This window comes from Phocoena phocoena, chromosome 8 (assembly GCF_963924675.1).
Source record: "Phocoena phocoena chromosome 8, mPhoPho1.1, whole genome shotgun sequence".
NCBI classification, from domain to species: domain Eukaryota; kingdom Metazoa; phylum Chordata; class Mammalia; order Artiodactyla; family Phocoenidae; genus Phocoena; species Phocoena phocoena.
Window position 1 is genome coordinate 47,303,001 of NC_089226.1, and position 16,870 is coordinate 47,319,870.

At 39.4% G+C, this 16,870-nt stretch overlaps 1 protein-coding gene across 2 annotated transcripts in view; it reads left to right on the top strand.

Moving 5' to 3' along the window:
• PICALM (phosphatidylinositol binding clathrin assembly protein) overlaps positions 1 to 10,169 on the top strand; it is a 106,159-nt gene extending 95,990 nt beyond the window's left edge. Inside the window, exon 20 of one of the 2 annotated variants that reach the window (XM_065882339.1) lies at positions 8,304 to 9,648. In XM_065882339.1, coding sequence (XP_065738411.1) covers positions 8,304 to 8,318 — 15 coding nt within the window. In that variant the 3' untranslated portion in view covers positions 8,319 to 9,648. Of the gene's footprint in view, positions 1 to 8,303 lie in introns of both variants that reach the window. The other variant, XM_065882338.1, reaches the window with a different exon arrangement.
• The last annotated feature ends 6,701 nt before the right edge of the window (positions 10,170 to 16,870 follow it).

Consider the following 16,870-nt stretch of genomic DNA (forward strand, 5'->3'; position numbering starts at 1 on the left):
ATAATTCAAGTCTTACCAAAAAAAAAAGGCTTTTAATGACTTTCCTGTGTATAAGAACTAATAGCTCTCTTTGCTTTTAGGCTTAGTTTAGTTTGTTTGTTTGTTTTTTGGTTTTTTTACTTTCTTGGTATGTTAACTGTGGGTGTTGGCAGTGCCTCTCTGTCACCTGATCTGCCCAGCTGCATTTCTGTGAAAGCCTTTTGCCTTGTCAGCAGTGTGTTGTGCTCATTCATCCCTGCTTAGTAGAAGATCTCAGGAGGGGATTTACTTTGGGAATTGGGATTTAGGACCACAGGTGAGAATGTTTCTGCAGTCCCCTGGGCATACCCAAATCAGTCAAAACAAAAATTCGAGGAGTCCCATCTGCTTACCATTATTGTTAATAAGACAACATGTACGACCAGGCCTTTTCACTGGATTTTTGCTGAGAACATTTTTTCTAAAAGGTGGAAATCTAATTCTTGTTTTAAACAAAACTTAGAACATATTCATAAAATCTTGGGTGATTGTGAAGTTCTACAAAATCTTCATGATGAACATCAGTGATTGTGTACGGCACTGTGAATATAGAAAGCACACAGGTATATTGACTGTCTAACATTTACTAGAGAAGTCCTTTTTAAAAAATTATTTCTCTACTCTTAAACTTTTTTCTGTACATTAAAATATAGCTATGAATTCTAGCTGAGTTGAGATTGAGATAGCAGATTTTAGAGAGAAAGCAAAGCACCAGCCTTGGAGTCAGCAGATCTGCTTTCGAGTCTGTTATTAGTGTCCTGGGGCTGCTGTAACAAAGTGTACCACAAACTCGATTTCTTAAAGCAGCAGGAATTTAATCTCTCACAGTTCTGGAGTCTTCAAGTCCGAAAACAAGGTGTCAGTAGGGCCACACTCCTCCTGAATTCTCTAGAGGAGGAGCCTTCCTTGCCGCTTCCAGCTTTTGGTAGTCCCAGTCATTCCTTGACTTAGAGCTGCAGCACTTCAGTCTCTGCCTCTTTCACATGGCATCCTCCTTGTGTCTCTGTCTTCACGTGGCCTTTCCCTCTTTTTACAAAGACATCAGTCATTGGACTAGGGCCCACCCTAATGACCTTGTTGTAACTTGATTACAACTGCAGAGACCCTATTTCCAAATAAGGTCACATTCATAAATACATTCATAGGGGTCAGGGCTTCAGCATATCGTTTTAGGGGATACAGTTCAACAGACTCTCAGCTCGACTCCTCACTAACCGGGTGTTTCAGAGAAAATTGTCTACGTAACTTTGATGAGCCTCAGTTTCTTTATATATAGAATGGTGATTTTTACCTTGTGTACTTTATAAGTTTGTTGAAAGGTCCAAATGAAAATATTTGTAATTGACTTAGGAATGTGGATGTTTATGTTTTTTTATTGATGATTATAAGGAACCTTTTTTGTCTTTAGAAGAAAATGTTACAAGGTTGCCCTATTTTCAGAAATTGTTTCTATTCCGTGAGGCGTCCCTATTCCCAACTTCTGATTTATAATAATACAGTTTATATTTCTTCCCATGTGTTACAAATTATCTTTATTGTAAATATAATAATTCATACTTCATTATTTTGAAACCTTAATCATGACTCACTATTATCTGATGACATCAGATAAACTCATAGAGAACCACAGGCTAGGGTGGTCACTGTGGTGTGGGGATGGGGCAGGCTGGGTGAGCACGGTCTGCATTAGGGCCTGAATCATCCGCATGAGGTGTAGACGCTGGACATTGTTTACAGGAACCTGACACACCGCTCTTGAGGACTCTGTCAGCAGCCCCTGAATTGGCTCAGCGTTTGTGGAGGTGGTGTTACCCTAAAGGACCAAGCTTTATTTTATAGTAATTAAAATCTTTATTTGGTCCAATTTAATACAGTTTATAAGTCTCTTTTTGTCAGGAGGGGCATACCTCTTTTGAAAATGTCTAAGTCTAAGGAACTCTGTCTTAGATGTTTTTAGTGGAAGCCCAATAGATAAATCAGGTAAAAGCAGGTAGCCTCAAGCTCATATATGGAACACAGTTTAGAAATTTTTTTTAACCAAACAAAAGTGCCATATTTTCAATAAACAGCAAATAAGTGGTGCATTGTAGGCACATGTAATTATTATTTTGTGTCCTTATGTACCAGTTGACATAAACGTTACAGCTTTTCATTTTCTTTGGTTTTCAAGGGGTAAGAGTCTAATATGAATGAGCAGTGAACATTTTATTCAAATAAGCTGAGCCAGTTTTCATGATTTCCATCCATCAAATGGAACTTTAAACAGACTTCTCTTACCCTTGCAAATACTTCTGATATACATAATTGTTTATTTTTGGCTTAGGTCTGTTAATAGTATTTCCTCCCATGAGTTTAGGAAGTCTTCTATTTCCCTCTCTCCAGTTTGGTCTTCTTTAACTCTTTGTCGGTTTAGGTTGCCATAATTCTAAGGAGATGACTTAGATGCCATTTTGGAATAATGTCACTTCTATGTTAATAGTTTTAAGTTATGTGGACTCTAGCAGTAGAGAGGTTTAGAAACAACACATTCAAAGAGAAATCCTCTTAGGTCGCTGTTTGGTGCCCCTAAGACAAGATGAAGTAGTGCTTTGAAGGTGACAGGAGTAAGGTTGGCGTAACTTTGTGATGTTATTGATGGGCAGAAGCCCAAGATGGGTTGTGTTAAGCATAAACCCAAGAAGCAGTTATCAAAAGGCACTGGATTCAACGTACAGGACAGGCCCTCTACCTTACGCAGTAGAGAAAGAAGTCCTCTCTTTTAGCTATACTTCACAGAGGCAGCTGAGAATAGCATTATCTTTAGTATAAAATTTTGGAATGCAGCACTATATGTTTATATCCCTGTGCATCTGGATTCAGTGGTCTGGCCGTGGTCTAACATTATTCAAAAAGAACATACCTTTCTGTGCTCAGTTTTGTATCTGGCACCTCTGTGAAATCATATTAGGTAGGGCTGAGGTTCTAACATGTTTCCATTGCACAGCAATATCAGGAAAATATTCTTTAGGCACGTACCCTCAGTGTATTTATAGTTCTATATCCCTATAACAGTATGTTATGTACATTAAATAACATGTAAAAATAGACATTTTAAAATGTCTTCTAATACTTCTAATGTCCGACTTTGGTGACCATTTTTATACAGAGCTTGTTTTATCACCAAAAAACATTTTAATTTAGCATGTTATAGAATGCTTATAATATGTGTAAGTCACTGCTAGTTGCTGAACAAGAGACAGGGAGAATATGTTTCTTACATCTGAGGAGCCTAAAGGTGAGTATAATATGGAAGCACAAGTGACTGGTTGATGGTAAAATAAGAACTCTTATAAGAGCAACACAGACAAGACAGAGTGGCTCCTATTATGTAAGACTAGATGAGCATTTGATTGTAGCTGGTAAGGAAGGCTGAACTAATATTTGAGTGACTAACATATGCCAGGGTGCTTTTTATATATTTTAATCCTCAAGACAGCCATTAACGGGGATGTGGGTATTGGGTCTTGATATTCTTAACCTCATTTTACAAAAGAGCCAGGATTAGATTCCTTTCCATAAAACTGTGCTCTCTCATCCCAGGCAAAGGAAATACACCCATTTTTTCCTAAGATGTTAACTTTGCTTCTTCAAGAAAGACAAAATGAGTCTTACAGCATTGCTATTTGCTATCCAGGCTTTTGGATGCAAATTCAAATGTAAAGGTGTGGCACCTTGCTTCTTTGCTAAGAATTTTAAGCACAGCCAAGTTTGTCCTTAAATACCCAGTCTTTTATTCTCCCGTAAGCTTTCAATTGCACTAGGTTCACTTTCTGAGGCTGATGCTATTTTCCTGTTCTAACATGAAATTTTCTTTCTTTGGTGTTGAATGGGAGTAGAATGAAGGAGTAACCATTTTTATTTATGATCTTTAGTGTGCTGATAGAATTCTTTTTTATCCTTTATTCTCTGTATGTTTGCTTTTTTATAAAGTTAACTTATGATTTCTGTACTCTTGTCTTTACTATACTAAACACACACTACAGCCAAAAAAAATCTTTGCTCTGGAGATAAAAACAAAGATTTTTGGTAACATTAGATTTTTTTTTTTCTATTTCAACATATTTTTTTTACAGGTTGATTAGAGTGGTTGGAGTGGGTGAAGGAATGTCAACTGAGAGTTGCCATCATCAATTACTTGTACATTTTAGTATTTTTATTTATCTGCAGCTCTTCTTTCACTGCTTCTCAGTATTTCATTTTCCTATAAAATGAGAAGACTTTAAGTATGTCTGTATTAGACTAGTGAGACTGACTGCTTTGTTTAAATGGCATATTTAGTTGTGAGGTAGGTCGATTTAATTTGAACAAACTGATAGCTGTACTAATTTTTTAGTTCTGTGGGAATTTTGGTATAGAGAATGTTACTTGAAATAAATGAGTGAAAGTCTTTTTCTTTTGTTTGGTGTGTGTGTGTGTGTGTTAGCATATTTGTAGTAGAACTTTACTGGAATGGTCAGTTACAGTTTGTCTTATGCTGGCTTGTAAAATATGGTGATACTGTAATTAATGATGGTCATTAGATTTTTCCTTTTTTTTAATTCCTTATCCTCCAGTACGCAGCAACCCTACGTGTTCTTTAATCTACTCCCAAGAATTATAAGTAAAGGAGGGTTAACTTGACTTTCTCAGGCTCTTTAAATCCTGCTGCTTCTCACCCACCAGGATCCTGTTACTCCTTTGTGTACTTTGTTCTTCCTTCTTTCCTTGAGCATTAACTGGGCGATTGCAGTATATTTTCTTTCCTTCTGCTTCCTTATTTACTCGCTGAGCTGACTACCTTTTCACCAGTGCAAGATGTGCCTATGCTTCGGTACAGGTGCCAGGAAGGGGTGGGGCCAACTGGTGAAGGGCTGCTCCATGGCTCAGTCCTTGGCACTCGCTGCAGTCAGCCAGTCCAGTCTGGGCCAAGGTTTCATCTGCTTGAAATGGGTGTTGATGATATGAAACTGCAGGGATATTAAGTCTTGTTTTCTCATGTTTTAATTTAGCTACATATTTTTATAGGTATAAGACATATGTTTATTTTGCCAATTTATCAGAATAGAAGAAGTATTAGTTAAAAACTAGCACTTCTTCCCTCAAGGAAAATTGATCCTCTTCAACATTGTTTTTAAGCCTCCAGGACTTTTCTCCAGCAGTATGCTCATATATGGAAAAGAACAGAATTCTGGTGCTCCCTTTGACCATATTCTTCAGGGGCATTTTCCCCTGAGACTGTCAGGTCTTCAGACTGCTGCCCTCATGAAAATTTGATTTAAGAAGATGTTTCAGTGTGGGGCTCTCATGGGAGACTGTTGATTTTGGATGCTTATCTATCTGCAGTAAGCAGGGGGTTTTTCTTGTTGTTTTTTAACTTCAAATGAAAAAGAAAATCTGTTTTGGAGAAAAACCCAGTTAATCTTAAACTCCCTCCAGCTCAGGGATCACTTTACTTAAAATCATTTCGCTTCTGAATGGTCATCCTGGTTGGTCTGAAAGGTGAGGAGGAAATGTCTTTCTAATTAAGTTGCACCTTATTCTGTCTCAGCACGTATGATACTTGAATCTCCAAACCCAGACCTGCTGTCCTGTCCTCCCATCTGTAGCTGCTTGTGTAATTCCATCAACTTTTCCATTGTCTCTTCCCATTGTCTTTGAACATTTATTTCTGAGAACAAGGTATGGATTAAGAAAATGACTCAACCACTAATATAACTGAAGATGATTTCTAAACCTGTAAATTAATCTTGGCATCCAAAACAACAAATTGCACATACTTGTGGTGTAATATTTGTTGAAAATTCATTGGCTCTTCATTCTTTATAGTGCTTTTCTTAAGAAAATAAAAAGGTAGAAATGAGATCACTTTGACCCAGCAAAGACAGAGTTTTGAGCCTTGAAATCCTTTATAGGAATTCGAATGTTGAGGTATGAATTGAAACTGTTTCTACTTAGTCTTAACTTTGATTTAATGCTCAGTTGAACATTCCTGTTCATGCCTCTGCAATCTGATGTAGGAGGAGGAAAAAATTAAAAGTTTGTTCCAAACTAAAATGGCTCATATTTGGTTTAAAATACTCTTAAAGTAGGCTCGGTGAAGGAGATACATATATGAAATGAACATCTTGGTACTTTAGGGTTACTAAAGATATGTTATGGAGTTCAACAGTCTGCTTGCCTTACTGTATATTCAACTTAAACAACAGGAGCAAATTCCAAGAATCAAGTGAATGTATTCTAACAGGAAGCTGAACCAAAGATCTTAAGCATTCCATGTATTCAGGGCAGTATGCGGGTAGTTGGACCAGATAACCTCTAAGCTCCTTCTACCTCCCAAAGTATAAGCATCAGCTGTGGCATGTCCAGATAAACAGGCAGGAGACAACTCCATGTCAAAAAAGTGTGAACACTGAGAACGGGACTTTCCACCTCTTATGAGGAAGGAAGGAAAGGGTATTGCAACTAGATGTGTTGGGTCTGGACTGAGGTCAGATTTGACACACCGTTTGACAGACAGCCTGGACACAGGAAGCCATCTTCTGTGGCTCACAATTAGGCTGTGGTTCCCGTCTTCCCCTCTCCCACACACACATAAAATAAAAGTCTTAACCATGGGTCAGCTTATTTCAACCTTTTCGGGTAAAAGACTTTATTCCTTTGGAATTCAGAAACAAGAATTTGTTTTCTGAAAAACACATGCCATTGGATACCCTTTTAACTAGATGTGTGACTGAAACTTTTGTTTAAATAATTCCACCTTCTGCAAGGGCTGCCATTATATTTATTAAAGTTGACAAAACAAAAACCACTTCTTCTTTCATTACATTTTCTGCTTTCATGTTCTGTCATTCTGAGATCTTTTTTTCTTTCCCTCTCTCTGTCTTCTTTTCCCCCAGCTGTCGGCAGCATCCAGCCCCTCCAGTCACAGTCCTCACAGAGCTTCAGGAAAGGACCCTTTTGCAGAGCTCTCTTTGGAGGATTTCTTATAAATCACTTTAGGTATTGCTGCTTGTTGGGGGAGATGGGGACTTAAATATCAATACTTTTAAAAATTACCAAACATTAAGCACAATTTACTCTTCTCCTTTGTTTCTTTAAAGGACTCTAGGTTCCCTCTCTTTCTCCTCCTCCTCTGTTCTTTAGGTGAAGAATAGATCAAGACAGGGCATAAGGACAAAGAACTTTTGGAAAATATCTTTAACATTATTAGAAGATGTGAAATCAAAGGACCATCTCACATATGTACATATAAGCATCCACTGTGCACAGCAGATGGATGAGCTCAAACACCACCCGTTAAAAACTGGGTGTTTTATTCAGTCTTAAAAGATTTATAGAGAACAACACAATTTTACGCACTGGATTCAAGCTTTATTAGGAGCATCTTTAGTTTTAACATAATGGCCAGGATTCATTGTGAAGAATTCATTTTAACAATTTCTTTAAAGGGTTATATTTTTATGTATGCCTTTTTCATTTTAAAATAGTAGTATTTTCCAAAAAAAACAGCTTATATATATTTTTTTAAATTAAAGGAAAGTGAATACTTAGTGCCCTTTTTGATAGAAAGATTCTGCTTTTGATCCACACTGCCTCTTTTCCTGGAAGACAATGTCATTTGTTCTTCTTGATGCCGTAGCCCCCAGTGTAGATACACCTTCTGGATCTTTGAGAGTTTGTACTCTTCTGATTTGACAACAGTTTATTAGCACATCATTTCAGTAATGTCTTTGGATGAGCAGTTTAAAGGATAAAGATATCATGAGTGAAATATCTGAGTGACTAGTTGACACCCTATTGAAAAGTATTCTTTTGTAGATCTTTCAGATTTTGATTTATATCAGAAATTTTTAGTAAACATAATATTACTGTTGCCTTAATTATCTCTGATTTTATTATAATATCTGGAAATAATATTTCAAATTTTGCTTGTTGCGTAAATGAGATTTTTATGTGGAATATTTGTGTTCATGGAGAGATTTTCTGAACTTGTCATGGAAAAATCATTCGTCTTCTTTCTTCCCATATCCCTTGGTTTTTTAGTAATTAGAAAGATATTTGGAAGTTCCTGTAGTTATGCTTCAAATATTGAGTTCTGGCTCATGATAAGCTGATAATACTGACTTCGTTTTGTAATCAGGGTTTGTGATAAGCATGCCATGAACACTTCCAGGCAAGTTGAATAGTAAGAGGCACAAAGCATTTTTACTTATGAGAAGATATCCTACAATGCAGTGAATTAACTTACACTCTTTTTTTTCCCCCAGATACAGTTTATGTAACTAGATGGAAGATAATGGAATTATTCCCAAAAGACAAGTGCTCAAGCAGCAAATACTTACTTCCAGCAAAATCCAAACTGCTGTCTCTTAAACTCTCATTAGAATGCTACAGTAACCCAGTGAAGGCCCATGAAGGAAACTGGGACTAGTCGATAGGAGAACGTATCAATACAGTTTATAAAGCCAAGAATTGCCATGAATTCAGACTGTCTTTTTGGTGACTAATTCTTCAGTTCTTTCATCTCCTATTAATACCCATAATCAGTAACGTACCAAGAAAAGCCCTTATCTGGAAAGAGTGAAATTTGTATTTGGAAAAGCTGCCTGGAGAGAAGAGCTGTGTCCTTTACTGTAATGCAACAGGACTCTTTTGGGGGGATCAAATCATAATTCTTAATTATGCAGTATCTTTCTTTTCTCCAGTCCTCACAGATACAGAAACAGTAACTAAAATTAACTTCTCTTTTTAAAAAATTATATATTCAGTTTGCAGTAGACATTCCTTAAGTATTTGTATTTATTTATGATTATCAATTTACGTAACATTAATATTGTATCAAACCTCCTTATGAAAATGAGTATGGATGTACACAGTATGTTTGATTTTTATCCATAAGAATGAATCTGATTCAGAATGCTTTTCAGCTGACATACAGAGCACTAAATATTTTAAGGCAAGTCCATAGGTCTGAATCGCTTAAGAATTCTCAGTTTCTATGGGATTTAGGGAAGCATTATAAATGCATTAATCCTTATAGTCAATTCTGTGCCTAGGATTTTGCAAGGGAACAGTTCACAGAACTGGGAAAAGCACTACATTTTAAATTCAGCATTAGTGCATTGGGAAGGGACTTTACTGCTTTGTGCTTGGCATGTCATTATTTTCCATTTGACATTAGGGCCTTTCCAAAATGAATGTGAGGAATTGCTTTCACTTCAAGACTTTCCTTCTTTTCAGTAAAACTCTAGGAGGTGTTATGGGGGGAGGGGAGGGGACAAAATCCTTGAACCTTTTATTTGGCTCATGCCATGTTATGATCATGTACCTTTTAAATAAGGGGAAATAGTATCTTTAAAGTTAATGTCTCGCCAAGAGTTTAGTTAACGAAGAATTAAGCTGCACTGTTGATCGGTGCTTTGTGTAAATACATCCTAACGTTTGGGTTGAGAGGGGCCTTAAGAAGGACAGTTTGTTGTAGGAAAGCAATTCTGTACATGAGTTAAGCATACTTGTTGCATTGTCTCTGCAGATTCTATTTTTGTTTACAATATTAAAATGTATGTTAGCAAAAATGGGTGGATTTTCAAATAAAATGCAGCTTCCACAAAACCTTTGTTATGGTATTCTGGTCTGAGGCACATTTACTTTTTTCCTCTTTTCTTTATCATTGGTATTATTATTTTTTGCTAATAAAAGTATACCCAAGTGATTATATTTGATGATTTAATAAAATGTAAAATTTATTTCTCTTTTAACTTAACTTCCAAAAAGCTTGATCTTGGTACTTTTGTTACCTTCTAGAAACTGAACTACTTATTAAAACTGTTCATTTTTGTCTTTTAATCAGATGCCTTCGGTCAGGTAAGTTTAAGGGAGAAAATACTTTGAATTTGACCTATTGATGCATGTGATTATGTCTGCCAAAGAAACCTCTGACTGTATCGTGTTTCATGTTGAATAGTAAGTAGGATCCAGAGTACATGATAGAGGGACTAAAAACTTTGCATTGATAAATGTCTGCATACTATTTGCCATGGTTGGAAAAAATAGTCTTTAACCAATATACATTGTTAATTTTACCACTTTTTAAGTTTCACTATTATTAAACCATTTTCATACAGACTGGAAAATGTACTTTTGTAAGTTAACTTCCTTAACATCATCACAGATTTTGATTTGTCTCTCCTGGTGGTGTTTGAGTGGATGTTATATTTGAGGTCTATGGCTTGTTCCTTTTATACTACTTTTTTTTTTTTTTCAACATATTCAAGTTTGTGAAATCCTTCATAAACATTTCCATCTTATTGTTCAAACTTTTGGGCTTGTTGGATTAGTATTATCCACATTTTACCCATTTTACAGATTGGAATAAGGAACTTGCTCAGGTTGACAAGCTAACAGACATTGGAATCAGGTCTTTGCTTCATGGTCCATTGTTCTGTCTGTGCATAAACTGAAAAGGGAATTATTTCCTTCTGTGGTCTAGCCTGATGACCACTGTCTATTCTCAGATGGTCTTCTCCTATGAAGCATACTTCCTACCTCCTGCAAAACACACGAGCATGTTAACTTTAATCAAAATGTAACAAGTGGGGGCTTCCCTGGTGGCACAGTGGTTGAGAGTCTGCCTGCCAATGCAGGGGACACGGCTTCGTGCCCTGGTTCGGGAAGATCCCTCATGCTGCGGAGCAGCTGGGCCCGTGAGCCATGGCCTTTGAGCCTGCGCATCTGGAGTTTGTGCTCTGCAACGGGAGAGGCCACAACAGTGAGAGGCCCACATACCGCAAAAAAACAAAAAAGTAACAAGTGAAGTAAGTCAGCTGTTGAATACATTAAAAAATACATAACTAAATCAGGTTCTAAACCTGTATATGCCCCCACCATCTGACTACCCAGCTAACAAGTTGGTAGTGGCTGCAGAAAGAGATTAAGACTGTTAGCAGAGGGCAGCTAACCCATCCCAGATCATTTGCAAAATTTTTCCTTTTAACAGTCTCATTATTATTGTTCATTATATTTTTAAGATATACTTTTCTTAACCATTAACTGTGTGAGTCCATATTTAGGAAGAGGCCTTATGTTAGAGCAGGAATCTTTTACTTCTCCACGAGCCAACAAAACATTACCCCCGGAAAGCAGGCCTTTTTGGGATAAGTTTCTCCTTGAACTAAAGTAATTCCAAGGCTCTTCTCCTGTTTATTGTCACTAATAAACATGTTTCCAAATTCTTGAGAATTCAGAGTACTGATGTAAATGCTTATTCTCCAGCACTCCATGGAGAAAAACAGAATCTCTCTCTTCAGGGGAGGGTGGCTCCTGTGTGTTCAGCAGTGGCTAGCTCACAGTATATGGAAAGGCCACAGCATTCAGCCAGGTAAACTTAATCTATCTTATCCTCGAGAAAAGATGGCTCCACAGCTTCCATCAGTGGCCTTTGCATCTAGCTTAGATCTTTGTTCTGTCACATTTGCTACCTCCCGTGGGTCTGACTACACCTAGAATTCTGCAGTCTGAATAGGCCCTGGATGGAAAGGCTGCTGTATCATCTTCCATGCAGTCTCTCTCAGAAAACCTCAAGCTGATTCCTTGCTTTTACTAAGAAGTGGCATTCTATTTAGTGTGTCACCAACCAGAAATGTTTTCTAAGTCTCTAGCTAGTATTTTAGTCTAATTTTGCTCTAAGCACTTAGGAAATGTCCCCTTTGTTAACTGATGCAGCATGCAGGTGTAGTTTTTATGCTGTATGAAACTACCCACATTGTCAAAAGTTAAGGTCTTTCTGTGGTGTTACTATTGGGGCAGGTGTGACCATTCTGAGGCAGAGTAGGTTACGCTGGGTTTAGGCATACACCTAGAAGGAGAGGAAAGCAAGGACAAAGCTTTATGGAAGCTTCACTTCCTAATAAGTTCTCATTCCAAAGAGCTTTTCCTTTATCTGCTGCAAAAGCTAATTCCAAAGTTGGTTTTGAAATAAAAGTCTCTGTGTGAGAATCACCTGGGGAGCTAAACCTCAACCTGTCTGAGCCTTCTGCAGTCAGGCGCCTGCCCGTCTGCCTTGATCCTGGGCACTTGGCAGCTGTCCTGTACTCTTTTTTTTTTTTTTTTGGCGGTATGTGGGCCTGTCACCGTTGTGGCATCTCCCGTTGCGGAGCACAGGCTCCGGACACGCAGGCTCAGCGACCATGGCTCACCGGCCCAGCCACTCTGCGGCATGTGGGATCCTCCCGGACCGGGGCACGAACCCGTGTCCCCTGCATCGGCAGGCGGACTCTCAACCACTGCGCCACCAGGGAAGCCCTGTCCTGTACTCTTGATAAGTAAGCACTGGGTTATTGTGACCTTGGCTTGGAGTGGAGGCAAAGAAATATCAGAAGAGAAGTAAGCAGCCCCCCTCTCTCCTTTACGAACCTGGACTCTGGGGTCTGCACTGATGTGCAGAACTTGCAGTTGATTTGCTTGACATTTCAAGAACACTTCAAATGGAAGCATCAAGCACACTGCACTGGCACTGCCATCTAGTTCAGTGGCGTCCTAAAAGGCAGTGAAGTCTGTGTTTCTCTCATCATTTTTGTCCTGAAGTAGGGTAGCAACTGAAAAGCTCTTCACTTCTGTGTGATTACTCATTGATGGCAGGTGTCACGTTCCTGGAGGAGGCAGAGGCACTGCTGAAGGAGAGGAAAGACTCAGGGAGAGATCCCAAGGAGCCCAGCCAGCAGTCTTCAGAGGCAGGTGCAGGAATGGCCACGCCAGTGTTTGCTGCTCATAACAGCTATTGCTAGGAGCTGACCTTTTGACAACTATGTTGAAATGTAGAATTTGGAATTCATGGTGGACAGAATTTGCATCACTATGGGTCCAAAGTACATATCAAGGAATGAGTTTGCTTCATCTGATAAAGGTACGATAAACTGGTGTCATATTGACGTAAAAGGAAGGCGAACAAAATAGCATCATGTGAAATGATATAAAATACATATTATAGTCTCTGTCCCTGGTTCCTGGCACAGAGCTCATAAAACCCCTGTTATTTCCTAAGTGATAGGCGAGCGCTAAGAGCATCTTTTGTTCTAATAGTTGGTCTTTGACCCTAGTTCCTGACGCAAAGCTTATAAATCCCTTGGAATTTCCTGGGTGATAGGAGTGTTTTTTGTTCTAATGGGGTGACTCTTGATAGGTTCCTGGATAGCTTCAGGATGGGGGCCAGTCAGAAAGACCAAAAGATGATTAGAAGCTTGGAACTTTCAGCTGCAGCCTCATCCTCCAGGAAGGGGGAGGGGGCTAGAGAGTTAATGATCAGTTGTGCCCTTGTGAATGAAGCCTCCATAAAAATGCTGATATTAAGGAGTTTAGAGAGCTTCCAGGTTGTGAACATATCCATGTGCCAGGAGGGTGGTGCACCCCAACTGCATGGGGACAGAAGCTCCTGCATTCGGGACTCTTCCAGACTTTGCCCTATGTGTCTCTTCATCTGGCTGTCCATCTGTATCCTTGATCATATCCTTTATTATACAGTAAACTGGTGAAGTTTAAGTGTTTTCCTGGATTCTGTGAGCCATTCTAGCAAATTATCAAAACCAAGAAGGGGGTCAGTCACAGGAGCCCTGATTTATAGCTGATCAGTCAGGAGTACAGGTGACAATCTGGACTTGTAGTTGGCCTCTGAAGTCTTGTGGGGGGAGGCAATCTTGTGGGACTGAGCCCGTAACCTATGGGATTTGTGCTAAAATTTGTGTGGAAAACCCACACATCTGGTGTATATTGTAAATGTGAGTAAAGGAGAAACAAGTGTTTTTCTCATGCAAATAATGAACCTAATAACTGAGGTGTTTCTGTGATTGAGATGGCATTTCAAAAGAGTATTTATATAAGCCAGTTTTACTAGCATCATATATCTATTTGGGGAAGGGGGATGGAATTCCCTCCAACATAATACCAACATAAATTTCAAGTGAGTTAAGTATAAATGTAAGGAACTATAAAGATGAAGGAAAATACAGGTGACTATCTCAGTCAAATAGAAAAAGGGGAAGGATATGATTTAAAAAAACAGTTCACCAAAGATGAAATACTAATGACCAATGAAAAGAGTTTAGTAGTAACTGAAAAATTCAAATGAAAACAACAGTGCTTTCCAAGTGTAAGGCTGTTCTGAGTGTTTTTGGACAGATTGTTCATTTAATCAAGTCTGTGAAGGAGGCACCTTTGTTATACCTATTTTATAGATAAGGGTACAGGCCTAGCGGCTGGGGTAAGTCACTTACTGTGTGATCCTTAACAACTAAGTGGTTGAGCTGCAGTCCTGAGCCATTATGGTCTGGCTCCAGGTCTGCCATAACCACTGTGCTGTATACTGTTACGGAGGATGCCATTTTGCCTGTCAGACAGCATCTGTATAACAGCATGGGCAAGAGTACACAGAGTTTGATTGCTAATCTAAAGCTGAAGTAAGTATAAACCAGTACACCTTTTTTTTTTTTTTTGGTGGTATGTTGTCAGAAGACTTGAGAGTTCTTACCCTTCACCCAGCAATTATACTTTTAGAAAATGTACCCAGATGAATAACCTGGGTGTGGGGTTTTAGCTAGGGGACTTCAACTGCTGTATAGCACATACGTTTGAAAATAGGAATTGTTCATATCAGAGACTAAGAGATCAGGTTAATGGAATGCATTCCTCCCTGAAGCCACGCCCGCCCCATCCCTGCAACACAAAGCAGCGTGAGTGTCATGGATTAGTTTACATCAGCAGATAGTAGACAATTAGAGACTCAGATCTTTACTGTTATCATTCCAGATGAGAAGCCAGTGTACACTACCCCCAAGCTCTGCCAGTTGCCAAGCCAACCAAAGGTAAGATATGTTTTCAACCCTCAGGGAAGGGTTGGTCTGCTGACAGTGAGGTGGAGGGAAGGAGTCTCCACTGAAGACAGGAGGAATACTGGCCTGAAGTGCTTAGGAGAACAAGATTCCCTGCCGGTTACCCAGTAGAGAAGAGGGGCTCCCACTCATCGGCAGGAGTCCTACTTTCATATGAAATTTAGAAGGTAAGTGGAACTCCCCAGGAAACTTGTCCTGTGTTATGGGAAACTACAGGACCCACAGGCATTTTTAGTTTCACAATTAACAAGCAGCTTCTCAGGCAGTTTCTCAATCGCAGCCTTACCATACATGTTTCACGAAGTTTCGACACTTGGCAATTTGTAGCTTCCAGAGAAGGGTGGGGATTATCCATCACATGCTGGATTCATCTGTCTGGTTGGCTCCAGCCCCTCCCCTTCAATCCTGCACTTTAACTGCTGGAATCCTTCAGTGTGCTTGTATGGCTCAATGCTCATCAAGTATTCAAGGTCTACAGCAATTTCAGCCTTTCTCATACCTCCATTCTAGGTACTTCTGCTCAGGCATTTTCACTGAATAGAACTCAAGTTTTCTGCCCCTTTGCATCTATACTTTTAACCTATTTTCACTGTACAAATCCTGTCACTCCTGGGAGGGAAAACTAGCAACACATCATTTTTAGGGGCACTGTAAATTCGTCCTTTCAGAAAGCCATAAAAATATTTGTATCCTTTGCCCTGTTATCCCACTTCTGGAAATCTAAAGAAATTAACCCAAAGTATGGAAAATATGTGGAAGAATACATCACAGTGATCAAGATTACCGAAGGAACAACTGTGCGGGCTAAGGATAAGTTCAGTGATGAGTCCCAGAGAATATTTCCATTAAAGGGTAGTAAAGAATTAATGGAGACCAGGGAAGAACAGTCAACTGGAGAATAACCAATAAAGAGATGTCAAGGACATAGTTGAAGTCAGGAAGAGTCAACTCAAGTGAAATAAAGCCTCAAACTTGCCCATTGGACTGAGCAGGTAGGAATTTAAACCCTACCCCTAGCTATACCCAGGCATTGCAGGGACAGAAGACAGATTACATGGAATCGAAGAGGTGGGAAGAATGTAGAGGTATCAAGAAGTTTGGTTATGAACTAAAAAAGGTAAAGGACAATAAGCAGAGGGCATACAGGCCAAGGAAGAGTTTTCTTTAAGATGAAAGTAAATTTACTTTGTTCATCCACTTGACACTTGGAGAGCCTTCTATGAGCCAGTAGTTTTAGGTGTGAGAAACAATAAAGGTTTTGTGGACTGTGACAGGGCACCAAGCTCAGCACATGAGTCTCCTCCTGGCTCTCGGGAGAGGGATGCTATTTATTCAGTTTGGGAGAGGAGGGAAAGTATTTCTGACCCTGATGCCAATAGCTTGGGTGGCTATCAAAGCAGGGTCACAAGGGATGTAGGGGAGCAGTGCTAATCTGCACAGCCTCCACCTGGCCACCCTCACCCCCTGCTGCCACTGCTTCCTGCCCGTCATTTGAATAAACGTGTTTCTACAGAAAAAAGTGTTGCTTTTATGGAGTGTATTTTCTTGTGAGAATAGTCAATGGACAAATATTTCATGACATGATGAGTACTCTGAAAAAAAGGGTGAAGGGATAGACTGATATGATCAGAGTATGGTGCTACTTTCTATAAGTTATCAAGGAAGACCTCTGATGAGATGGCCTTTGAGCAAAGACAAATGAAGTGAGGAAGCAAGATGGTAAGATGTGGTGACTGGCTGCCCTCCCCACGTACACAGGCAGAGGAAAGACCAAAGATCCTAAAGGAGACTATGCTTGGCTTCTCTGAGCAGCATCAAGGATACCAGGAAGGCTTGAGCAGAGTGGGTGAGAGGGAGCTTGGTGGGAGCAGAGGTCAGAGAGGTGGCAGTGGGCAGGGCTTTCTAGGTCATGCTGAGGTTTGGATTTCATTCTGAGCTGGGATGCCACTGCACAT